This window comes from Nelumbo lutea, chromosome 4, assembly GCF_056320005.1.
Source record: "Nelumbo lutea isolate HS-2025 chromosome 4, American lotus-T2T, whole genome shotgun sequence".
Taxonomy (NCBI): domain Eukaryota; kingdom Viridiplantae; phylum Streptophyta; class Magnoliopsida; order Proteales; family Nelumbonaceae; genus Nelumbo; species Nelumbo lutea.
In genome coordinates, this window is record NC_142687.1 from 26,789,082 (window position 1) to 26,815,301 (window position 26,220).

Below are 26,220 nucleotides of genomic sequence, written 5' to 3' on the forward strand. Positions count from 1 at the left end.
CTAGAGAAGTATTTGTGGAGAAGAGAAAAAGAGGAAGAAAGAGAAGTTCTGGGAAGAAAATATGAGGCACATGCCTCATCCAAGTTATTTTATTGAGAGACTTAATAGAACCTCATGGGCAATTACTATACTGCACTTTTATACTTAGATGCAGCTAGAGCTATAGTCTATAATATAGTATTAATAAATCACCATAGATTCTCAATCCTATGCAAACTTGCAAATAACACTCTCAAGTTGAGTTTTTCTGGCAACCTTGGTCAACACATCTGTCGATCGTTCATTTGTCTTACAAAGGGTGGGCATATCTTTGACATCCTACTTTCTCTTGAATAAAGTGTTTGTCAGCCTTGATGTTCATAGTCTTGTTGTGGTGGACAGGATTGGAAGCAATGCTGATTATAGCTTTATTATCATAGTATAGATTCTTTGAACCCATTACAGGACAACCAGACTCAAAGAGAATGGTATTCAATCATTATAGTTCATATGCACCAAGATCCATTGCTCCATACTTTTCTTCAGCACTTGATTTTGATACCACACATTGTTTTTAGTGATCTAAGTGACTAAGTTACCATTAAGAAATGAATATTACCCTGAAGGGTATCTTGTATCAACAACTAACCCAGAGCCAGTTAACATCAGTATAAATCTCCACCTTCTTGTGACCATTATTACAAAATGAGAGCTCCTTTCTAGGGAATTCTTTCAAAGAACTGAATATATGGTTCATTGAATTAAGATAAGGGACTCGAGATAGTGTATGGATTGGATAACTACTCTAATAGTAAATACAATGTCAGGTCTAGTAAGAGACAAGTAAATAAGCTTGTCCATCAACGTTTGAAACATCCCTATATCTTCAAAGTTTCACCACAAACACCATCAAGCTTCAGATTAGGGTGCATTGGGGTGATAATTGGCTCCAAACCTAGTTTCTCTATTTATCATAGAAGATCAAGAACATACTTCTGCTATGAAATAAATATTCCCACCTTGGATCTTGCAACCTTGATTCTAAGAGGCCCCAAATCCTCAATTTCAAATTGCTTGGTCAATACAATTTTGGTGGCTGTATCTCCTCTGTTCTATCACTACTAACTACAATATCATCTACATACACAAGCAATATAATAGTAGACTTGTTCTTCCAAGATTGTATGATTTTCTTGGCTTCTAATGAACTTGATTTTCTGAAAACATCAGTGAACTTTTCAAACTAGGCTCTAGGAGGCTGCTTGATCCCATAAATAGCTTTCTTCAACTTGCACACCTTCACTTTGATACTAGGCAACTCAACATCAGATGTGACAACCATATACAGTTCTTCCTTGAGTATTCTATGTAAGAATGCATTCTCCATGTCCATTTGATGAAGAGGCCAAGCTTAATTGGTTGCAAGGGAGAAAACTACTCAAATAGAACTCATCTTCCCTACTGGAGCAAACATCTCTTGGTAATAAATATCGTAAATTTGTGTGAACCCCTTGGCCACTAACCTTGCCTTATTATCTTTCAACTAACCCGTCTGGCTTGTGTTTGAATTTATTAATTTTACAGTAGAAATCCATTTGCAGAGTTGCAACCCACTGGTTTCTTTCCACCTAGAAGATTAACCAAGTCTCATGTGACGTGACATTCTTGTTTAAGGATTTTATTTCCTCATCAATTGCCATCTTATACTTAGTTTGGTCAGTACTTGAATATTATTTGGAAGTTGGTACCTGAATGTTGGACGGTGAAGAGATAAGGGCCAGAAGGGAAGGAGATAAGGCATTGTGGGACTCACATTTTTCAATAGGATTAAGAGAAAAATAACTTTCTGAAAGGCTACAGAAAAATCAAGGCTAAAATAGGACATAGGGTTACTTGGATTACCTGAGTTTGAAGAGTCTAACTTATTGAGTGCATCAATAACTGACTTTTATCTTATCATATATTTTTGTAGCTCTATCTGCTTCCCAAAAGTGACATAAGTAATGGCTCAACTATAGGAATACTAACAAGAATAAGAAGAGTGCAGCTGAGGTCATTTCTTCCAAACCATTATTCCCTGAAGAAATGTCCTAGATGGAGAGAGGAACGGAATATTGGAATAGACTCTCAGAAAGTGACTTCTATAGAGACAAACTTTTTATTGGATAGAGGATCATAGACATGATATCCTTCTTGATTTGAAGAATAACCAAAGAAGACATTGGTCAAATAATTGGAATTTGGATTTGAAAATATGATGATTGTTGTTAGCTAAACTTGTCCTTTCTGCCTAAGGATGCATTCCATTTTTCAGATGTATGGTCTATCTTAATTTTCAGTTGCTATTGGTTTTTGATCAATTGGTTTGACTTTTCATAGGCTATCAGCTTTATGAATTTTCTGGAGTTGTCCAGTTTGATAATCTCTGTACTTTTATTTTTTTCTATTTCTTACAGAAGCTTCCTGGTGCAAATTTTGAGCTCTCCCTTGTTGTATTTAATGCTCATGGATCTTGTAGTGGTATTTATCCTTCAATACCATTATCTCTGAATTTACTCTTCTTTTATGCAAGCATATTACATCTTTATGTCAATACTGTTTTCCTTCTGATCATATACTAATGTTTTTTCTTTCAAAGACCATATTATTTAATTCCCACTGTAACACGTTTTCCTGTTTTTCCTTCTGAATGTGACCAGTGGTTGCCTACATAGGCAGTATTACTATTGCATTTTTTTTTCTTTATGCTTTTCTGATGGTTAGGCTCAGTTTGGAAAGAGTACAAATACAAATATGTACCATGCAAATACATATAAAATAATACAAAATACAAGGTTTTACACTCTACATATTTGTATTTGTACTCTATTCAAACTGAGCCTTAAGAGCAATATCTATTGAGAAAAGAGCGAATGCTACAAAACGGGCTTTTCCACAGATAAATCAGTAAAAAAAGAAAATTACATAGCAGTGAAGAACCTATCCCTAAGGCATTATCTCCACTCCCCAACACATTAGATCATTCAAATCCATCCCTCTAGCTATGGTTTAACCAAATTGGGATCACTCAATCATGAAGTTTGATTAACATAACCAATCTTTCTACCACTGTACCAGTGTGCCTAAAATGCCATGTCAAGCACCATCTGCTCATAACCAACCAATTGTATTACTTGTATCACCATCGATGATAATGTGAGGGACAGAAGTCTCTACATCTCTTGAGAGTTGATACCATGCAAATGAACAGAAGTTTCTGCTTGACTCGATTTACTATTTCAGATAGGGATTGAAAATAAATGAACTATTCTCTAATTGCTATCAATTTCCAATTTAGAAGTTATGGGGCTCGGTCTGGACACTAATCCGATTTTCTTGTTGGGTGATGGGTTAATCTATCCAATTGTCAAAGCTGAAATCCAGCAAATCCAGGATTGAAAATAAATGAACTATTCTCTAATTGTTATTAATTTTGAATTTAAAAGTTATGGGGCTCAGCCTGGACACTAATATGCTTTTCTTGTTGGGCGATGGGTTAATCTATCCAATTGTCCAAGCTGAAATCCAGCAAATCCAGATTTAACAAGATATAAGTGGGAAAAGATAAAGATATAGGCATGTTTAAATGAACAATGCATGTATTATGTCAAAACAATGCAAAAAATACCTTTCAAGACACCAGAAAAAACTTTAAATGACAAGAGGTAGTAAACTTAAGATGGGATAACATTGACCTTCAAAACAATGCATGTATTCCTAAATAAAGCAAGTTATTTATTCTGTTTCTCCACCACAGGATCACTAAATTTCATGGCCTTTAGATTATCCCCAAGAGAAAGGCATAACCAAAATTCTGAAACAGCCTTTAGGTTTTATTCTTCTTGCATATGCCTCATCATAATTGGTTTGTTCCCTGTTGTTGTCTTAAATGAGATTATATTTTTCTGGTTTTAGGTTTCAATTGAATTTGATTTAATAGGGATTATGGAAGGATCTACTTTTGGGTACTTTGCATGTCCATTTGTAATTTTGAGGCATCTATATTGAGAAAGTTGCCTTGGGCATGGACTAGGGAGCTACAAAATGCATGGAGGTGATAAAAATTGTTGATGAAGACTTACTCTTTTGGTGAATGATGATCATTATATAACCATTGCTTTCTTCATAAGAACAAGTTAATCCTAATTTTTTTGGATAATTGTATTAAGAAATCAGGAAAATGAGGGGCTGAGGCAACTCCAGTATATCTTGAACTCTTATAAGATAAAGGCCTGAAGAAATGGGGCACTCAAATCCTTCCCATAACAGAAAACACCATAGATTGTTTTTGTTTCAAAATCCTCGTATTCCTCTCCTCCAGGGCACACCAACAAATGGCAAAACGTGCAAGATTCCAAAACTTTCTTGCTATACCCTCTAGCTAACCAGGAGTTAACTAGTGAAGAGAATGACTGAGGGATGAGGCATTGTCTTCCAGAATCAGCATGCCATCATAATCACAAAATTAAGGTTTTGCTTACATTTTATATAAAGTAGAAAAGTTGTGAAGTAAATCATTGAATTCCTTTATATTGCTATTTCTTCAATTCATATGATCCAATCTTCTAGGGGCCATTGCTTGGTGCAATAGTAAATCTTGGGCTGACAAGTATGAGAATGTAGGTTCAAGTCTTGGATTGGTCACTTTTTGCAAGAAAATGCAGGAGGTTTGGTCTGTATCCATTCCACCCCTTCCAAAACTCTGGCTAGACAAGATCTGCAATGAGGAGTGGCCCTGTGGTCCAATCCTCTAGATTTTTTCAAAGCTTGGACAGAATCTTAGTATAAAATTTGTACATGTGTCTTCTGTCATCTTTTTAATCTTCTTGCTTATGTGTCTGATAGACACCGTGCACTGTAACCTGCTTTGATTTTTTTTTTCCATTTGATATTTTACCTGGATAATTTTTGAGGAATAAAGATAATTTTATTACTTCAAAAGATAATGGAGAACTCGGACAACAGCCCATGGAGAGGTGCAGGCTGCAACTTCTCTCAACTGATTATAAAGAAACTTAAAATGGAAAGACAAGCATTACAGATGAGCCCAAAACAAGACTTCCCTATTTGCCCCTTACTTAGCTGAGCCATCAGCCAAAGCATTTGCTGATCTCCCCACCCAATGTGTATTAACAGACATATTCCTTGTCAGTCACTTAAACTTTTTTACCTAGATAATTTGAAGCCAGTTTTTTCCCTCCCTTTCTTTTCTTTGTGCAGCTTGCTTAGTGCAACGAAGTGGCTGGACAAAAAATATGGATACTTTTTTACAGTGGCTCTCAGCCATACCTTTTACTGGAGGTGGTTTTTGCGAAGCTGCAATAGGGGAAGGGCTTTCTGAAGCTCTAATGGTAGGGGCTATTTCTTTTTCTACATCACTCATACTTTTTTATGCTGTTTGTTCTAATTATGTATCATACATTCGATGTTTTTAAATTATTATTCTTTCTCCAAAAATAGTAAGCTAAAAAAGAAAGTTTTAATAGAGCAGCAATTATGAAGTCATGCTCACTTGATGTTCCCCTCATTTATATAGTGGTTTATTACTTTTCTTCTGATAAGATAAAATCCTATACTGAATATAATAAGCAGGAGATCACCAAGCTGTAGAAAGATATCAATTATATTAGCTTGACTTGTATAAAATGGTAGACATCATGGTGGGACAGGATTCATGTAGCTGACCCCATCTATTTGGATAAGGTTTTTTGAGTTCAGTATATGAAATGGTAGACCAACCATCATATGAAAAAAGAAAAGGAAAAGACAATGTTCAGACCACTGGGTTTCTTGAAAAGTTGCTATGCCAGTTTTTGTCTCTTTATCTCATAAAATTTTTCTTTAATGAGAGAACCCAGTTTTAACAATGATGTCAGGATATTATACTGCTTCTACTTTTTCCTTGTAAATCCCTGGAGGTTCATTACAGACATAATTCTTCGTTTCAGTCTATGGATATCATATGAATTTGTTGCTTATGCATGAATTGGTGTTGATTCTGTGGCACACTGACACTTTAACTAGCTTCTGCTTTTTAACTTATGCATATGTTTTGTAATTTATAATGCAAGTCAAGATCTGTAGAAAAGATCTAAGTGAAGATTAGGTGATGGAAAATGGACTAAATAAGAGGAAGAAATGTTGCCCAATGGTACTGAATGAAATCACGATTTCTAGTCCTCTTTGTTATCCTTGGGAGTTCTTATGCTTTTTGAGCTATAGGGGTAGTTTCTATTTTTTTATAATGTTTCTTTGTAGTCTTTTCCTTTATGTCAAGTAGAAATTATAAAGTTAATTTTTTCAGCCTTTTAGGAGAAAGTAAAGAGCCTGAAATTTACTTAGTAACTTGATTTTTGGAGCTCTATAGTTGCTTCTGTCTCTGTCTTTCACTTGTATATCTTCCTAATTAGAGTTTTAGTAGGAAATGTGAGTTACTAGAAAGTATTTGTTGAGTGTAAGTTAATTACTATATTTTTGTACTTGTAATAATGATCAGAATTTAAGATGTTAAACATAGAGTTTCTGATGTCCTGGCATCTAGCTGCGTTAACATATAAGTGGGTTTCTACCAAAAAAAAATCTATTAGTGGGTTGCTAATGGGCAATGCTGCTGCACTTTGAACACACTAAAAAGGCAAAGTGAGGCCCACAAAAAAGGTAGGTTAACTGTTCTCTTTTAGGCCTGAATCGTTTACTGGAAAATAAGCTTGGGAAAGTTGGTCGATGGGTATCTTTTTCCCATTGACCAACTTTACAATGTTCTTTTTGCATTTACTAATGGGCCCCACGGTAAAATAAGCTCCACTTCCCCAGGTAAAACTTACCCATCTCTCAGGTGGGTAAGTAACTTTCCCACCTGTGGGGAAATTTTATAAAGCATAATGAACTTTACCCATTTTTATATTCTCTCTTTATGGGTAAAAATGCCATTCTGTTACTTACCCGGGAATCCTGGAAATCAAAAGAACATGGGTAGACATTTACCTGGGTAAGTGCACTTACCTGGGTAAGTTACAAGCTGCAAACGAACGAGGCCTTAGTGTCCCTTAGCATGCTATAAGTGGCAACATCACTGCCTGTTAGCATTGCTCAGCCTGCAATTATGGACCTATTACCTATATTGTATTGAAAATATTAAGACAAGTTATATTGATGAATAAGACTGTAAAACCTTCATAATTATCAAAAAAAAAACAGACCGTAAAACCTTCATGCTTTAGTGCATAAAGATGATTATTAGTGTGGCGATATAGGCTATCTTGGCACTATATAGCCCCTGTTTAAGATACGTGCAACATTGATTCTTGGTCAAGTAGAGGTTAGATCCCTTAGTTATCTTAGTTTTTGGGTTTGCTTTCTAAATTCTGCACTTGAAGCCCTAATTTCAGTTATGGTACTTGGATGCTTCATTTTGCAATGAAGTAGCAATATTTAGTTATTTATAAAACATGATATGTTTGCATGGGAAATGTATTGGAGCCACCTATTTGGTTTTGCTTATTTATTTTATTTGGAGTTTGAGTTAAATGGATTGGGTATGTACCCATTCACTTGGATGCTTACCCAACATTTAAGTATTAACTGATATTGCTAAAAGGTGCCATTGGAAGTTGAAATGAATGTATGCTATACGTTGTTTGTGTGTGCTGCAAAGCTCGTTGCATTATTTTTCTGCGGATGTCCTTTTTATTGCTGATTGAGAACTTAATTTAAAAATACTAAATGGTGCAGGAGGTTGAGAAACAAGTTTGACTTTTGCAGTGACTGAGAAGATGCTGAAATGCATGAAACTCTTATTTTTTTTTGTCAAACTTGTTCTTATTTAATCTTTTTAGAGTTTCTTATATGGATTTTCTTTTTGTGGACAAATTTTTTTCATTTTGCATATGGTAAAGATTAATTTCAGTGGTATCATTCAGATGTTCTGTGTGGCTCCAAATGGGAGCCAAACTCAGCAAAATGTGGATGGGCAAAAGCATTGTATTCTTGTAGCTGCCAGTAATCCCTACCCCCTGCCCACACCAGTGTATCGTCCACTGAACCAAAATTTAGAGAAGAATGAAAGCATGGAAGGGCAAACAGAAAGTTGTCTATCAGATGCTGAGACGGTTGCTAAATCATTTGCTCAGGTTATGCAACCGCAAAGTTTATTATTATTATTTTGTTATTTTGTGCTTCCTGATCATGTTTATGCTGAAGATTCATTTATGGATATCTTCCCAGTGTTTCTTACTGTACTTCTGCATGCAGTGCTTTGTTTCTCTATCAGTCATTTCACCAAAGCAGCTCCCAAAACTTAAAGCAATATATAATGCGGTATGGATTTTAGTTATAGTTGAATTAATTTCTATTTGCAAACTTCTGTATCAAGCTTGTTAAGGCCTTTTCCTAGATTTGTTCAATGGAACCTGTCCCTTAGTCTGTGCACTAATCATCTTATTTATATTGAAACTTGTATGGTCAGTTTTCTCAATTCAATATACTTTGCATATAGGTAGTGAAAACTAATTCAATTGTCTGAATTATTTTCCAAATGAATTCTAATTAAAGAGAACTGTTTCTTACAACTAGAAATGCTATGTCATATGAATAAAGATGTGGTTTACTGTCTTGGAACCAAAGTTTGTTGATTTAGTTATGCATCTAGCACTCTCTTTTTCTTGCATTTGGATATTGGTAGAACTACAAAGTTTCAATCATGAATTAGCCTCCTCAAAATGTGGATATAAGTAAGCCATTTAAGCCAGTAAGTAATACATGGTTATATCCATATCCATTTAATTGCATGAAACATTTTCAAGGAAAAGTATTGCAACATAATCCTGTGTGTATGTATTTATGTGGTTAGTCACATACTCACATGTTTCTTCTATGAGCAACAAATGCAATAAAACTTGCACAAAAATCATTTTTGCAATTGGAGAAAATGTCTCCTCATAATCACTACCATAAGTTTGTGTATTACCCCTTGGCAACTAGTCACACCTTTTATCTATCTATACTGCTATCTGCTTTGCATTTAAACTAATATGAAAGGGACGAATTATCATACGCAATATGATGGTAAATACTATGGCTATTAGATGAGTGGCACTTACCCTTTCTCAATGCAATGGGAAGATCAAGATCTAAAATAGGAGACTAAGATGGATGAAGTTCATTAGAGGTGACTTGGAGTGGTGATATGGACAGAAGTGAAAGATATATGCAGCACTTCAAGTTTACAGAAATAAGCATAACAATGCAACTCTGAAAACAACAAAAGGAAGTTGGATTCTTAGGGATTTCAGATTTGAACCTGAAGTAGAACTCCTCCGAGAACAGTTATGTTACAGTAATAATGGTGTCAAGCTGGCTTCTCGTGCAAACACACAACAGTAGAGGGATTGGAAGGCACCAAATGGGTTGACTCCTCAAAACCCAAGCTCCTAATACTTGAAAACCCTTGTTGGGGCTGAGCTACAACTCAAATAAGAGAGGAAGAACCAAAAATACCCCCACAGAAACAACCCCCTTCTCTTTTATAAGACTCAATGGCTTACTGGAGAAGGCAAGCTCCTAATACTTGAAAACCCTAGTTGGGGCTGAGCTACAACTCAAATAAGAGAGGAAGAACCAAAAATACCCCCATAGAAACAACCCCCTTCTCTTTTATTAGACTCAATGGTTTACTGGAGAAGGCAACTAAAATATTTACACATAAGCCCCTAGGATGTTCCCCCTTCACAAGCAACACCTTAAGAACAAAACTAGCTTCAAACAACCACAAAAGATAACTTTTGTTATAAAAACACCCAAGAGACCAAAATCCAACAGATGTGCACCCTGTTGCCCCCCTGACCAGAATTTGAAATATAAAAAATGACGAAAATACCCCTAGAACCAAACTGATAACAAAGCTTCCCAAGACAACTACTTGGGGTTCCAACTACAAAAACAAACTCAAAACATATTAACATTGTTATTTTCTCTTTCTTTTTTTTTTTCCTTTTTCTGGTCTCATCAGGTGGTGTTCTTCTTCCCCCTTTGGTACAGCTATAACTCCTTTCTTGGGTTACCATAAGTCATAACTGTGATCAGATGAAAGAGAAGTCTCCATAACTAGTACAACCTTTGGAACAAGAACAGGAAGAAGGAAAGCAACCAATATCAATACCTTCACTTCCACCATTCTCCCCTTGAGATGTAATCCCAAAGTATGAAGGGAAATAATAAATGTGACATCCTTAGAAGCAAAGGTCCTCCTTGAAATTGGATCATAAAAGTATCCTCCTTTTTGATCATATGCATATCCAGTGGTGGTGGCTGTATTTTGTGAGATAATGATGGGACCTTCTTGGGAGATAAAGCTTCTTTTTACAGGGCTGCCAGTAATATATTTGTGGATGCAATGGCCCTGAAGGATGGTATTCTTTTATCTAGAACTTTGGGTCTCTCTCATATTCACATCTTTATGGGTTCTAAAGTCTTAATGGACTTTGTTCAAAAGAATTCTTATCCTACTCATGAACTATGTCACTGGTGGAGCGAGATTGATGACTTAAGAAGTGACATAAATATGGAGACAAGTCAAACCCTGCATGAAGGAAACGAGTCAGAAGATTTCTTAGCTTGCCTTAGTTGTGATAGGCATGATGACATCTATGATTCCACATTTCCACCTACGCTTCCTAATGGTTGGCTACATGAATCCTATTTTGCCAGTCCGTTCTGTTTAATGTCATTTCCATCGTTAAATTATTGGTGCTTAAATCATTTTTTTTATGGGTGCTTTTGATGGTCTTTGTTGGAATGCTAACTTTATTTATTATGTTTGTATTCTGCTGAGTTAGGGTTCGTTTGGACAAATTAAGGCAGTTTTTTCTTTTGTTTTTTATTCTGTAACTTAAGTAGGGGCATAAGGGTCCTTTCCCTTCTAATTATGGTTGCCCTATATACATTAATATAAGCTGGCGCCGCCAGCACTGTAGCAGACTCCAAATCTCTTTCTTCTCTTCTCTCCTCTCCTCTCTCCTCTCTTCCTCTTCTCTTCTCCTACCTCTCTTGATCTCTTCTCCTTGTTTGGCTGTTAATATGGTATCAGAGTGGTTCTGCTAGGCATGTGAGCAGATCGAACAAGCTTCAACCTGCTGTCTTCTTCAACTGAGATAAAAAAAGTGCAGATCTATGACTGGTAGATTTTTTTAGTGTTTTTTTCCTTTTCCTTGGTCGTGTACCAAGAAGAAACTATATGGCTCTAGACTGCTGAATGTATTCTGAGAAGTTGTGAGGTTTGAACCTCTTTTTTTTTTTTTTTTTTTTTTTTTTTTTTTTTTTTATGGATCGTGTGATCCCATGTCTGAGAATTCAGATCTGTAGGTCGAGGATGACCTGATCTTTTAACCCTTGTGGTGTTACCATACTGGTTTATGACCCCTCCTAGCAGTCGATGTGTTTGGGGTGTTTGGAAGCTGGTGGAGTGTGACTGCTAGGTCAGATTAGCTCTGAGATCACCCTAAAATCTTGCCTTTTTTGGTCAATCTAGGCTGGTTTGTGGTTAGATTGTGTCCAGATTGCAGTGTGTGCATGTGGGCTTCATCCTTGGTGTTTCTAGGACTGTTTGTTTGGTGATAGGAGGGATCATAAAGTGTGTGTAAGGTCTGAAAGGTGTTTGAATTATGTCCTCTGAGAATTCTGCAACTTCAAGAATTTCAGGAGGTCAAAATGGAATGAGTGGAGGGATGGATATGAGTTTGCCCATGGCTGTAATCCCCTTTGATGGACTGAACTATCTTGAATGGTCTAGGGGAATTAAACTATATACTACTGCTAGAGGAAAGATCGGGTATATTAATGGTAAAATCAAGGAACCAAAGATTGGTAGTGCTGAACATGACAGATGGGACCAAGAAAATAGCATGGTGATGTCATTGCTCTTGGTTTCCATGCTGCCACAAGTAAGGAAGACCTTTATGTGGGCTGAAATAACTTGTGAAATATGGGAACAAGCAAAATCTACCTATTCAGAACAGAGGCACTATGCAAAGATATATCAATTACAAGCAGAATCTTCCACTTGCAAGCAAGGGGAGAGGAGTCTCTCAGTATACTATTTAGACTGTACATCAATTTGGAAGGAACTGGATCATTATCAAAATGTGAATTGGAAGTGCGATGAGGATGCAAAGGCCTACAAATCACTCGTTTACCAGCAATGGGTATTTGTTTTTCTTTTGGTGCTGAATCCTATATATGAATCCATGAGGGTACAAATCTTAGGAAGTAAGAGCCTACCTTTAGTCCAAGAAGTTTATGCCCTAGTTCAGTTTGAAGAGAGTAGAAGAAGTGTGATGAATTGTATAGAAGGGGAACCAATTGCACTAGTTGTCCGAGGGGGTACAAGTTCAAATGTTGGAGGTTCTTTTAAAAAGGGAGGTCCACAGAAGAGAGTGGATGACAAAGACAAGCATTGGTGCACTCATTGTCAAAAGTCCAAGCACACTAGAGACACATGTTGGGATCTTCATGGCAAGCCGAAATGGGCTCGGGAATTGAGTAAGAAGTCTGATCCGATTAAGAAGCCAACCTAGCAGAGTTAGAAGAAATATAACTCAGCAAATGTGGCATCGCAAGAGACTAGTCCCATGGTGCCCCAAGAGTGACACTCTGGTTTTGACCCCAAGGAAAAGATCATCAACTCCTTGCATGACTACTTGGAATTATATGGTAGGACACTTCGCCAGATGGATTCTGGCCCTACTCCTACCTCCTTTGTGTCTACATCAGGTAACACTGCCACTACTTTCCATGTGTCATCTCATACATTTGATTCCCCTTGGATAATTGACTCTGGAGTCTCAAACCACATGACTGGTAAGTCATTTATTTCAGGCATATAACCTCCTCTCTGGGAGAGATAAGGTGAGATTGGCTGATGGGTCTTATTCCACCATAACCGGTCAAGGAATCATCTCCCTTCCTCATGGTCTTACTCTCTCTAATGTGTTTCATGTTCCTAAATTACCTATCAATTTACTTTCCATTAGCAGTATTATTCATTCATTGAATTGTTCAGTGACCTTCTTTCCTTTTTCGTGTGTATTTCAGGATTTGACCTCGAGGAAGACGATTGGTAGAGGAAGCATGGTGGATGGCCTCTACGTGCTGGAGAATAAAGCTAGTCTTGTGGCCACAGAGTCTTTAAGTTCTTCTTGTGAGAGTCATGTCTACTTGTGGCATAATCGTCTTGGTCACCTTTCGTTTGAGTCTTTAAAACTTATGTTTCCTGAGTTGTTTAAGTCTTTGTTAGTTAGTAAATTGCAGTGTCATACATGCCAATTGAGCAAACATTGTAGAAATTTCTTTCCTTTAAGAAATAAAAGATCTGAATTTCTTTTTCATATTGTCTATTCTGATGTTTGGGGCCCTATTTCTCTACCTACTGAGACTGGATATAAATATTTCATTACTTTGATCAATGACTACTCTAGATATACTTGGTTCTATGCAATCTAGAGATGAAGTGCCAAAGATTGTGAAAAACTTTCAACGAATGATTTTCACTCAATTTCAAACTGAAATTCACATTTTCCAGTCGGACAATGCAAAAGAGTACTTCCATAATGATCTCACAGAGTTCTTTGTTTCATGTGGATCTCTTCATCGAAGCTCTTGTGCCAGGACACCTCAACAAAACGGTGTTGCTGAAAGGAAAAATCGTTATCTACTTGAGGTAGCTCATGGTTTATTACTTCATATGAATGTTCCGAAACGTTTTTGGATGGATGTTATTATGTGTGCTGCATATATCATCAACCGTTGTCCCCTATTCTAATGCGTGTCTTTGGGTGTTGTTGCTTCGTTCATGACTTGTCTCCTATTCGCGGTAAACTCGATCCCCGTGCCACTCCTTGTGTTATTCTTGGTTATCCGTTATCTCAAAAGGGTTACCGCTGCTATAATACTGCTTCACGCAAGTACTATGTCTCCATGGATGTATCGTTCTTTGAGAGTCAACCCTTCTTCTTGGTTTCTCCTCAGGGGGAGAGTAGGGTTGAGGAGAAACACACTCAAGTTCGACTACCTCCTCTTCCCGACCCTTCTCCATTTCGGGTCTTTCTTTGCCGCCATAAGAGCCAACAGAGTTCAAGAGCCGTGGAACCCAAAACTATGCAACCAATATCATCGGACTCTCCATAGGTAGATCCTCCTCATCATCCAGGTACACTTGTTCTCGTTGATATGCCTAAATCTCTTAACATTGATCCTCCTGTTGTTAATGATCTTGATGTTCCTATTGCTAAGAGAAAGGGTGTTAGGTCTTGTACTACTAATCATCCTATCTCTCACTTTGTGTCCTATGATCATATTTCACCTTCATACCGTGCATTCTTTTCCTCTATTGACAGTGTCTCTGTTCCTAAGAATGTAGTAGAAGCTTTATCCAAACCTGAATGGACAGATGCAATGAAGGAAAAAATTAATTCCTTACACAAAAATGGCACCTGGGAGTTAGTGGATCTTCCTGAAGGGAAGGAACCAGTGGCTTGCAAGTGGGTATTCACAGTAAAGTATAGAGCTGATGGTTTAGTAGAAAGATACAAAGCTAGATTGGTGGCCAAAGGGTTTATACAAGTGTATGGAGTAGACTATGCAGAGACCTTTGCTCCAGTAGCCAAGATGAATTCAACTAGAATCCTCCTCTCACTAGTAGCTAACCTTGATTGGGAACTTCATCAGTTGGATATCAAGAATGCATGCTTGAATGGTGACATAGTAGTCACCTCGGGCCTGGTTTAGTAGGGTTCATTTAGCAGTGCAACAGATGGGATTCAAACAATGCCAGTCAGATCATACTTTATTTGTGAAAAAAGGCGAAGAGAAAATTGCATCTTTAATTGTCTATGTTGATGACATAGTAATCACAGGAGACTGGAAGACTAAAATACAGAAGCTGAAGAAATTCCTAGCCACTCAATTTGAGGTGAAAGATCTAGGTCCCTTACGTTATTTTCTTGGAATTGAAGTTGCTCGCTCAAAAAGGGGCATCTTTATTTCCCAAAGAAAATATGTACTAGATCTATTAGAGGATACATGCAAGTTGGGAGTGAAACCAATTGATTCACCCATTGAACCCAACCATCATCTAGGAGACTGTCAGGGGGAGTGTTTGAAGGATGTAAAGAAGTTCTAGAGACTTGTAGGGAGACTCTTATATTTTTCTATGACCAGACTTGATATTGCCTATGTAGTGGGTGTTCTTAGCCAGTTCATGCATAATCCTAAGACAACTCACTTTGAAGCTGTAGAAAGAATCCTTAGATGCCTCAAGAAGTTCCCAGGAGCTGGTTTGCTTTTCTAGAAACACGGGCATTTGAAAGTGGAGGTGTATATAGATGCTGATTGGGCAGGGGCAATCGATGACAGAAAATCTACCAGTGGGTATTGTACCTTTGTGGGAGGAAACCTAGTCACCTGGAGAAGTAAGAAGCAAAGTGTGGTGGCTAGATCCAGTGCTGAGGCAGAATACAGAGCCATGTCTCATGGTATTGCTGAAATGATGTGGATAAAAAATTTGTTAGGAGAGTTGGGTTTTGCAGTTAACAAACCTATGTCACTCTACTATGACAACAAGGCTGCTATCAACATTGCTGCTAACCCAGTCCTCCATGATAGAACAAAACATATTGAAGTGGACAAGCCTTTTATTAGAGAAAAACTTGTGAGCGGAGAAGTGTGCACTCCTTATGTTAGTTCAGAGGAACAACTTGTAGACATCTTCACCAAGGGCCTTCAACACGTGCGGCATAATAATTTGTGTGACAAATTGGGCATGGTTGACATCCATGTCCCAACTTGAGGGGGTGTTGGAATGTTAACTTTATTTATTATGTTTGTATTCTGTTGAGTTAGAGTCCGTTTGGACAAATTAAAGCAGTTTTTTCTTTTGTTTTTTATGCTGTAACTTAAGTAGGGGCATAAGGGTTCTTTCCCTTCTAATTATGGTCGCTCTATATATATTAATATAAGCTGGCGCCGCCAGCATTGTAGCGGCATTGTAGCAGACTCCAAATCTCTCTCTTCTCTCCTCTCCTCTCTCCTCTCTCCTCTCTTCCTCTTCTCTTCTCCTACCTCTCTTCTCCTCTGTTCGGCTGTTAATAGTCTTCTATGCACATGACCAAACCATCATTGTCTATTTTCTCTCCTCTTATCACCTATTGGAGCTACTCCTAACAAATTGGGTCTCCTATGCCTGCCCCCCCACCCCCCCACCAGGACTTCTTATATTTGGTTTTAATAACGTTTTCGTGGCTGCCCATCCAAAGTTTGGGGGTCAAAAAAAAGAAAACACACTTTATTGCCTTAGGATTAAACTTGGACCTATGGGGACCTAGTATGTGAATAAAACATGTATGGCCAAAAACCCGTAGAGGAACAGAAAAAACATCATCTTTGGAGGACAACACACTGAATGGGGTCTTGAACCGAAGAACCAAAGAGGGGACTCTGTTAATGAGATAAATTATATGGATGTGAATAAAACATGTATGGCCAAAAACCCGTAGAGGAACAGAAAAAACATCATCTTTGGAGGACAACACACTGAATGGGGTCTTGAACCGAAGAACCAAAGAGGGGACTCTGTTAATGAGATAAATTATATGGATGGCATCCATGTAACAAGGGCGGAGTGATCAAGTGTTGATTGATGTAATAGAGCCTTCATCATACTCTCTTAACTATGTCCAAGAGAGTATGCCTGTGATAGAGATATATCCTCCCAAGAACAGAGAAATGACAGGAACACCCTGGTTGTACAACACATCATATATAAGAAAAAAATATAAATAAACAAAATAAAAAAGAATAAGATGTAATCATTCAACAAGGACATGAAGAAATTCATCTGATAGTGATGCCTGGTGGAGATTGTAGTATCTCAATGAGGTTCTTCTTTATGTCTTTGAGTGAAATACACTTGAATTCACTAATTACCTGCATCCAAGAGATAGGAAGAAATAGGACTTGGGCACTCAGTATCTCAAAAGATGCCTCTCTTTGTTGGCAAATATATGTCAGCTTGACCTCAAAAAAGTGCTCCACATAAGAAAAAAGAGAGTTTTTGCTACATGTTCGGCCCAAACTTACTGCATATGGTTTTGACCTTTTATTAGTAATGGGTAAATGCTTGAGTTCTCCATAACAATATATAGTGATTGTATCTGGTTGTAATTTTATTTGTTTTGTTTTTGTGATACTACTTGAAAAGGCTCTATACTTTATATTTATATTTCATTTAAGTATAAAAGATTTGCAAAAAGGATTTGGGTACGCTCCATAAAAGAAGAGAGCCTTTTACAATGGTAATGCAAAATGAAAAAATAAAGTATACAACCAGATAGAATCAGTGCCTCGCCAGACATTAATTGTGTTATTCATTACTTAATGGCCTTTGATATTCACAGAATTTTCTCTAGTCCTTGGTTTTTTTTTTTTTTTGTTCCATACTCTTAATCTTGTTTTTCATTCTCTTTTCTGCCTGCACTTCCACTTGCAAGTCTCTTGTTTTATGGCATCTGACTACTCTATACTCATTAAATGTCAACACCTTGATTATCAGTAGTCAATGGAAGTCATGCTTGTTACTAATTTCTCCACTCTGTCAATATAGGGAAAGCGTAATCCTCGAGCAGCAGATCCATCTGTTGATAATCTTAAGAACCCACAATTTCTCATTCTATTGTCAGAGAATTTCATGGAGGCTCGTGCTGCTCTAAGTCGCCCTGGAATAACAAGTTTGACATCAAATCAAAGTCCAGTGAAGATGGATACAACTTCTGTTCCTCCAGTTTCAGGGCCTTCAGCTTCAATACCTTCAGGTTATTTTGCACACTGAATTTCGTTACACCATTCTTTCAGGTTGTTTTGCATGTTTAATTAATCACCTTTCATAATTAATTGTGCTAAATGTTTACCCGTTATTCTATTTTCAGCACTTAAATGTTATCTTGATTCTTTGCTTAAACAGAAATAAAATGTGTTAAAACATCAACTAATGTGGTCAGACTTGAGCTTGGAGAGCTTACTCTTTTAATGATGTTTCTTCCTTACCAAGTTCTGACTTAATGTATCAGCTCTTAAGAGTAGCATATTAGCTGTTTTTCCCAAATTAGGGACTACCTCCAAATTCTTTTCCCTGGATTATATTCTACCATTGATGTTATTTTCTTTTTCTTTAAAATCACTTGATCATGTTCATCCTTACCAAGTTTTGATCATGTTCATGGTCGTGATCCACTGGAGACTATAGCATCTCTATTGGTTCGGGCAGAGTTAACTAACACATCGTTTGTGGTGTAATCTCTACACCAGGCTGTAAGATTTGATGTTTTTATTTTAATAAAATTATTCTGTTATTATCAAAAAAGAAAAAAAAAAACTAACACATTGAACATTTGATACAACTAAGTTTCTGCTTTAGTGGGTGTCAATTACTTGCTTACATTTTATCTCTTCATGTCACTTTCATGACTGATTAAAAAAACTCTATGAAAACAGTACATAGCTATCAGGGAAGTGAATCCAATATGAAAGGCAATACGAGTTTCTTTCATACACTTTGCTTAATTGCAAATACAAATGGTTCTTGATTCCTTCTATGAGAATAAGTATAAACAGGCATTCACTTCCTTCTATTGGCACTCAAGGTGCACAAGAGTGATTGCTAATGATTAAAAGCCTTTTTAGAAAGGTTGAGAGGGTATTTATTACCAGTTATCAGTATTATGCCAACATATTTAGTTGTAATGGTTGATACATATCCACTCTTTTGCCCGGTTTAGTGCTTACAGTCTGTTCTTTTTTATTTGCAGTCAATGGTCCATTGATGACTCGTCAGCAAATTCCTGTTGGGAACATTCCTACTGCAACTGTAAAAGTGGTCAGCTTCATAAACCCTCTATTTTACTTTCATTGGAGTTGTCACTTCTGAAAAAAAAAAGCAGCTTTTATCACCATTTATCCAGTTTTATTAGTTTCATAACTATGCTACTCCTGGTGCTCTTGTTCAGGAGCCAACCACTGTCTCCTCCATGGTAACGGGACCTGGTTTTTCAAATATTCCACCTGTTTCACATGGGGCTACTCAAGCTGTTCCAAGCTTGCAAACTTCTTCACCAATTGCCTCTTCTCAAGAGATGATAGCAAATGCTGACAATGTGCAGGAATTCAAACCAATAGTGAATCCTGTCTCACAACCCTTGCGTCCTCCAGGTGCTGCAGCAAATGTGAACATTCTCAATAACCTCTCTCAGGTACGGGGAAGTTCTATTGGGCTGCAGACAGTGGGTGCAACTCCCATGGCAATGCATATGTCGAACATGATATCCAGTGGAATGGCATCATCTGTTTTGCCAGCTGCGCAAACTGTATTTTCATCTGGACAATCAAGTATCACATCATTAACTGGATCAGGGTCATTAATGGGGACTGCACAAGTTACCCAAAACACAGCTATTGGTTCATTGACTTCAGCAGCTTCTAATATATCTGGAAACTCAAACCTAGGCATTTCACAACCATTGGCTAATATTCAAGGAGCTGTTAGCATGGGCCAACCAGTACCCACTGTTGGCCAAGGAAATCTTTCAGGAACACAAATAGGACAAAGTGGAATTGGTATGAATCAAAACATAATGACTGGACTTGGTCCATCAGGTATTTCATCTGGAGCTGGTACAATGATTCCTACTCCAGGAATGTCTCAACAAGTCCAGGGTGGGACACAACCCCTTGGTGTGAACAATGGTTCTGCAGCTAATGTGCAACAGACAGCAGGCACTCTGCAACCATCACAGTCCAGATATGTTAAACTCTGGGAGGTAATTCTGGTGCCTTTTGTTGCTTTATTGAAAGGGTTAATTGTAAAACTGTATATTTGAATGTTTAAATCTATTCATGGTTTAACATTATTCTTTTCAAGATTTTGTGTTATATGATGAAATACAATAAAGCTTGGTATCTTTTAGATTTTTTTTTGGCAAAATGTCTTTCTGTTACTTTTATCTCTCTTTCTTTTTTAAATTTATTTATTGATTAAGGAGAAAAATATTTACTAAAATCAAAAGAGAGGTTTGAGGAGGTTTATAAGTAGAGGAGTAAAAACTAACATCTTCCTTTTTCTAAGCCTAACTAAGCATCCCTCTGGTTATCAGATCTAGGATTTCTGAACATAAGAGAAGTATAAGAAACTAAATGAACAAGGTGTTTTGCCCAAAATTTCAGTTTTACTTTTTGAGTCATAATATCAGTCTGTTTTTCTGCTCATTGTAGATTCTGGAAACACTGACTTACTGGAATGACTTCTGTGGACATGCAGGGAGCCTTATCAGGACAAAGACAAGGACAACCTGTATTTATTACTAGACTTGAAGTATGTATTCATACATATGATCAAGATAATTTTACTTTCATATTATGTTGGAATGTTGTTCTCATCCTTACAGCATTAGTGATTGTTTGATATAGAAAATTACAAAATTGAATATGATTTGTAATCTTCTTCTCTAATTTATCTAAAAAACTGATACCTAACACATTTTCCTTTGTGACAGGGCTATAGGAATGTAACAGCATCTGAGACGTAAGTTGATGGGTTTCATCGCTTATAAAATCATCTATTTTAACTTTGTGCCATCTCTTTTATCAGTAGTCAATGAAAATTATTACTACCACTTAAAATTTTCTAAGACCATAAAAAAGCCCAGTCTTTAGGGGTGCAGGAGGGGGTTGGAGGACATTGAAACCAATAAGGAAGCTAGATAAATATATCACTAGAATCCACCTAGCATTATCAAAGGAATATTCCTTGATCATACCCACAGTAAATGAATAAAATAAGCTATGGATATTTTGTGATGCAGTAGGCCTACAGAGAGTTTTTTTCCTTTCTGGTTTTCTTTTCTGTTTTTTCTAGAAGACTTCAATCAACCTAGTCATTTGGCAAGGTTGTATGCTGTGTTTCTTCTTGATCTTACTCTGTTTTACATAGAAAAACAGAGAAGATATTAGGTGACGGAGGTAGGAAGAGATAAGAGAGGAAGAAGACCTATCCCCTTAATGAACCAAGATCCATTTTGTATTTGTAGTTCAACCTTTTTTTTTTCCCCTTGCAGAAGTTTCCTTCCTAGGGAGGACAGGGTTATACTGCTTTTGGTACTATCAAAAGTAGTCCTTCAACCACATATGTTTGTAGCCCAAAATCTCTGTTTTCAAAACCAGGTTGGACTACCTGGAACTTTATATGTCTGTAGGTTAAAACATTTGTATGGAGATTTAGTTCACTGAACTCTTAACCATAAGATTTGGGAAACTGTCCTTTGTCAATAATTCTAGACAGTTGATTAATAAAAGGAAGCCCCTCCATATATTTCATATATTCAAGCGTCCTTTTCATCTATCATATCAACTGCATGAATTTTGTTAAAAATCTGCTAAATATTTCCTTACTACCCTAAGTCATGTACCCTTCCCTTTGTGATTTGCAATAAATTACTCTCTTCAAGCTACTGCATTCTTTAGGTCTTTATCTTACATGCTCTGTCAGTGTTGACTTCTGGTGCTATCTTTAAGTTCTCAAAATATCCTTCCTAAATATATTCATCCTGGTCTTGCTATTCATCCACTTCAACTTCCTGAAATGTCTTAACACTAATTTTATGGAAGTGTTATTGTGCATTGGCACCATAAAGTATGGTCAGTCTTAAATCTGTCCAGAAACAGTTTATCTGTATAAAAGCTATGAACAGCTGTTTATGTTTCTAGAGATAAAAAGTGCATTATTGTGTCATTGGAAATTTCTGGCACTGTATGTCTATAGTAGGCGATCAAGGCTACAATCAGCCTTGAATCCTAATGGATTTCAGATTAGGAAAGGTAGAAGAAAAGTAAGGAAAAGAAGAAAAGAGAGGAGAAGAACAGGAGAACACAAAGGTTTGAAAGGAGGGACGGATTCTAAATTGATCTGCCGCCGCCACTCTCTTAGTATTTATAGGTTATGTTCAGTACATAGAAGAAAGGACAGATATGCCCTTAATACTTACATGACAAATAAAGCAAATAGCAAACTGAAATAAATAACAACTGAAATAACACGCTGACCACCAACACTAACATGACTGAAACAAATAATTGCACATACTGTCCTACGAACACAGTGGGGGCCACAGCTGTGGGGCCCACATCAGTGTTCTCTACATCTACCATATTCTAAGATTGGTATTGAAGTCATGTTTTGACATAAGTTCTTTCTATTTCAGGCTTGCATCTGATTGGCCACCCACAATGCAAATAGTTCGTCTGATATCTCAGGATCATATGAACAACAAGTAATTTCTGATTGCTGTCCCTGTTTTTATTTTATTATAGACTTCTGTCTCATCCTGTTTATCTGTATTTATGTTTAGTTCTGATGAATAATATACCTTTTTAATTTGTTCTATTTTTTATTTAATATCAGGCAATATGTGGGAAAGGCAGATTTCTTAGTTTTCCGGGCACTGAATCAACATGGGTTTCTTGGACAACTTCAGGATAAGAAGCTTGTGAGTCAATGGAAGTTCAGCTTTCTTGTTTAGATGTATTTTGTCTGTCATATTTTTATCTGAAAGCTGATACGGTTCTTATTTTTTCCCTTTTTGTTTATTACTGTAGAACAGATGAGCATTACCTTTAACATAAAATATTAGCATCTGGTCAGTGTAGGAGATTAAAGCAATGTTGTAAGATTTGGACCAGACACAAAACTGGAATGCCTGCTGGGTCATGGGTCAAACAGTCTGACCACTGAGTCAACCCAGTGACCCATGACATCATATAAATAAGATATAAAATATTGTATAATGATACATCATATGTATATGTAGTGGCTAAATGGTTTTTAATACAAGTGACCAGGGTTCAAGTCTTAACTCACATTTTATTAAAAAGTGTATACATATTTGATAAATATAGATATTACAGAGACAGAAACTAAAACAAATGTCATACTTGATCAATGGTAGCATGTAGCACACAAAGAATAGGTCTCAGCTTCAAATCTTGTCATTGACATTTTGTAATTTCTCGACAAGTCATTGATCGGGGGGGGTGTTCGTTTGAAATTGGCCAGATCATTGAAACCCAGATGGTTTTCAATGGGTCGCCCATTTTTTCAGAAATTTGAAAAACTAGGGTTTCATGCCTACTGGTTCCCAGTTTTCATGGCCCAACTGTCTGGTCCAGCTTGAGTCTTAACAACATTGGATGTAACTTTTAAGTTGAGAAAGTCCTTTATGATTTACACTCATTTACCCATTTGATTAGTTGAATTCTCTCTAGAACATGCTTTTTTTTTTTGGAAAAGGTAAGGTAAAGTATTTTATTAAGTATCAAAAGTATAAATATCTGTACAAGAGGCTGTACACACAGTACTAGGACTCTTCCTCTTCCTCACACTCCAGTTCTTCCTGATTTTGATGCCAAAACATAGATCACCCTCCTGATAACTGGAAAACACCAAAAAATCCAACAACTGGACAATCTAAAGTAGATTGATCATCCCTTTATCTCCTCATGCAATCGGCTGATCTAGGACTGCATGGAAAAACTCCAAGAAACCCTAGGTGAGCTCTGATACCAAGTAGAAAACTGCTGAAATAAAAAACTGTAAAAGAAAAAGAATATTTCTTGAAGAAGAAGGAAAGAGAGAAGGAAGAGAAGAGAAGAGATTTGAGAGAGCAAAGAGAGCAGTAATTCTGGCCACCCTCTTCACTATTATTTATAGTTTAAAATAATAGAGTACAAAGACCAATATGCCCTTATAGGGAGGCTAACCAATAAAACAGCATAAAACACTTAAAGTAACTACTAAAAAAGGATCCAACAAGAGTGTTGTGATCCCCACTTCCTATCTAAAAAATAACTAATCAAAAACTACCACTACAAACTGCACAAAACTGTCTAAAACCTCAGCAGTGGTTACAACATTAATGATCAGAAGAGCATTCCATGTATGCACAGCTATCAAATGTTTTGGGCATGGTTTGTTCAATTTTGAAGAGTGATTTCATGGTTGATAATATAAATCCTTTCATTTTCTAATATCTGGCATTCTTTAATGCTTTCAGTGTGCAGTAATCCAACTGCCATCTCAGACGCTGCTCCTTTCAGTTTCTGACAAGGCCTGCCGCTTGATTGGAATGCTTTTCCCTGGGGTAAGTTAATAGCACAATCAATCTTGCAGAGTTACATGCATCTCTCAACTGAACAATATTTTCTGTGAACCAGGATATGGTTGTATTCAAGCCACAAATACCTAATCAGCAGCAACAACAGCAGCAACAACAACTACAGCAACAGCAACAATTGCAGCAGCAGCAGCAACAACAACATCAGCAACAGTTGCAACAACATCCACAGCTTCTGCAGCTACAGCAGCAACAGCATCCTCCACAGCTGCAACAACAGCAACAGCATTTACAGCTACAGCAGCAGCAACATCAGCAGTTACAACAGCAACAGCATCAGCAACTGCAACAACAGTCACAACAGCACCAATCACAGCAAATGGTTGGTGCAGGAATGACACAAGCATATGTTCAAGGCCCAAGTAGATCACAACTACTGTCTCAGGGACAAATATCATCTCAAGGCCCACCAAACATGCCTGGAGGAGGGTATTTAAATTAATTGAGCTGTGCTATGCCTCAAGAACACAGCTGTGGACAGACAAGAAATGGGAGTTACGGAGGACCTGAAGGAGCTAATTTATAAATTATTTCTAGGAAACAAATGTATCAGGTCAAAAACTAATCTCTCAGGTCAAAATCATTGCAGGCAAGCTGGCTGTAACCTTATTTTGTTAGAAATACACTTCATGGGTGCGAATGAAATAAATTATATCAGGAGTATCGGAGAAACAAATACATTGGGAAACTTTTACCAAGAAAAAAAAAAGATTAGGAAACAATCACTCCTGTATCAAGTAACTAAAATTGTAGTGCACGATGTAATAAATAATTTAAGGGCTTGTAGTTTTACAATGGATATGGCATTGAACCGAATGGAATGACGCACCCTGTCCCTATATAGTTGGGACAAGGCTTAGATGATGATGATCATGAAAGAATTGGGTGTAAATAGACGAAAGTCTTTTATCTTTTTGTTTTGGTTTCAGAGTCGGGTTTTGGGTAGGCGGTGGGCTATTGTCTAAAAGCTCTTGGATATGTATTTGCTGCCTAATTAAGTGCATGATGAATTTTACTGTCCTAAACCCAAAGGTTTATTTTTCACTGTCAATGTGTAGGTGACTTATCCAGTGCTATTCCAAACTGTCACAATCCATTTGTCCTATGTTGGTAGTATTGGATGCTAATGTGATGCTGTTGTGGGGTATATATGTGCTTGGGTTCCCTCCCTCCAACAGTTAGCTTTTAAGGGTGAGTTCTCTCAAGGCATATATCAAATGGTATCAGAGCCTACACTATGCCTTCCAGTTGCAATTGTGCGGCGGCACAAGTGGTGACGTCAGTATTGCAGTGTTTGGCCAAGACTAGGGGGACTAGTGCAAAGCCAGTCTGTGTGAGTGCCGGGACTGCAGATCGTGGTGGAATGTTACAATCCATTAGTCCCACATCGGTAGTATGGAATGCCGTTCTGGGTTCCCTCCCTCTAACAGCTAGCTTTTAGGGGTGAGTTCTCCAAAGGCACATAACAAATGGTATTAGAGCCTACACTATGTTTCCCAGTTGCAATTGTGTGGCGCAAGTGGTAATGTTGGTATTGCAGTGTTCAGCTGGGACTAGGTGGACTAGTGCAAAGCCAGCCTGCATGGGCAGCGAGACTGCGGAAGTGTGGTGGGATGTTACGATCCATTTGTCCCATGTTGGTCGTATGGGATGCTAATGTGAGGTATACCACATTGGTAGAATGGGATGCTGTTGTGGGGTATATATGTGCTTGGGTTCCCTCCCTCGAACAGCTAGTTTTTAGAGATGAGTTCTCCCAAGGCACATATTAAATTCAAAGATGTATTTTTTCTCTAATCGGTAATAGATGATCAATTTCTATTAATAATACAATGGAAAATGTAGTCTTTATGGCTTCCTTGGTACATCAAGATGATCCTTCAACCTATTTGGGGCGGGCAGGGTTTTGGAAAGACTCTAATGGACCATCTTGCAAATG

At 37.3% G+C, this 26,220-nt stretch overlaps 1 protein-coding gene across 1 annotated transcript in view; it reads left to right on the forward strand.

Annotated features, from left to right (window-relative positions):
• Nucleotides 1-25,076, forward strand: part of PFT1 (phytochrome and flowering time regulatory protein (PFT1)) — a 30,480-nt gene extending 5,404 nt beyond the window's left edge. The window contains exons 3-15 of the mRNA XM_088984704.1: nt 2,436-2,499; nt 5,239-5,369; nt 7,938-8,147; nt 8,269-8,334; nt 17,669-17,876; nt 18,870-18,937; nt 19,068-19,877; nt 20,375-20,428; nt 20,610-20,638; nt 22,314-22,382; nt 22,514-22,598; nt 24,162-24,248; nt 24,322-25,076. Of these exons, the coding sequence (XP_088840830.1) occupies nt 2,436-2,499; nt 5,239-5,369; nt 7,938-8,147; nt 8,269-8,334; nt 17,669-17,876; nt 18,870-18,937; nt 19,068-19,877; nt 20,375-20,428; nt 20,610-20,638; nt 22,314-22,382; nt 22,514-22,598; nt 24,162-24,248; nt 24,322-24,723 (2,283 nt within the window). The 3' untranslated portion in view covers nt 24,724-25,076. The remainder of the gene's footprint in view (nt 1-2,435; nt 2,500-5,238; nt 5,370-7,937; nt 8,148-8,268; nt 8,335-17,668; nt 17,877-18,869; nt 18,938-19,067; nt 19,878-20,374; nt 20,429-20,609; nt 20,639-22,313; nt 22,383-22,513; nt 22,599-24,161; nt 24,249-24,321) is intronic.
• Nucleotides 25,077-26,220: the final 1,144 nt, after the last annotated feature.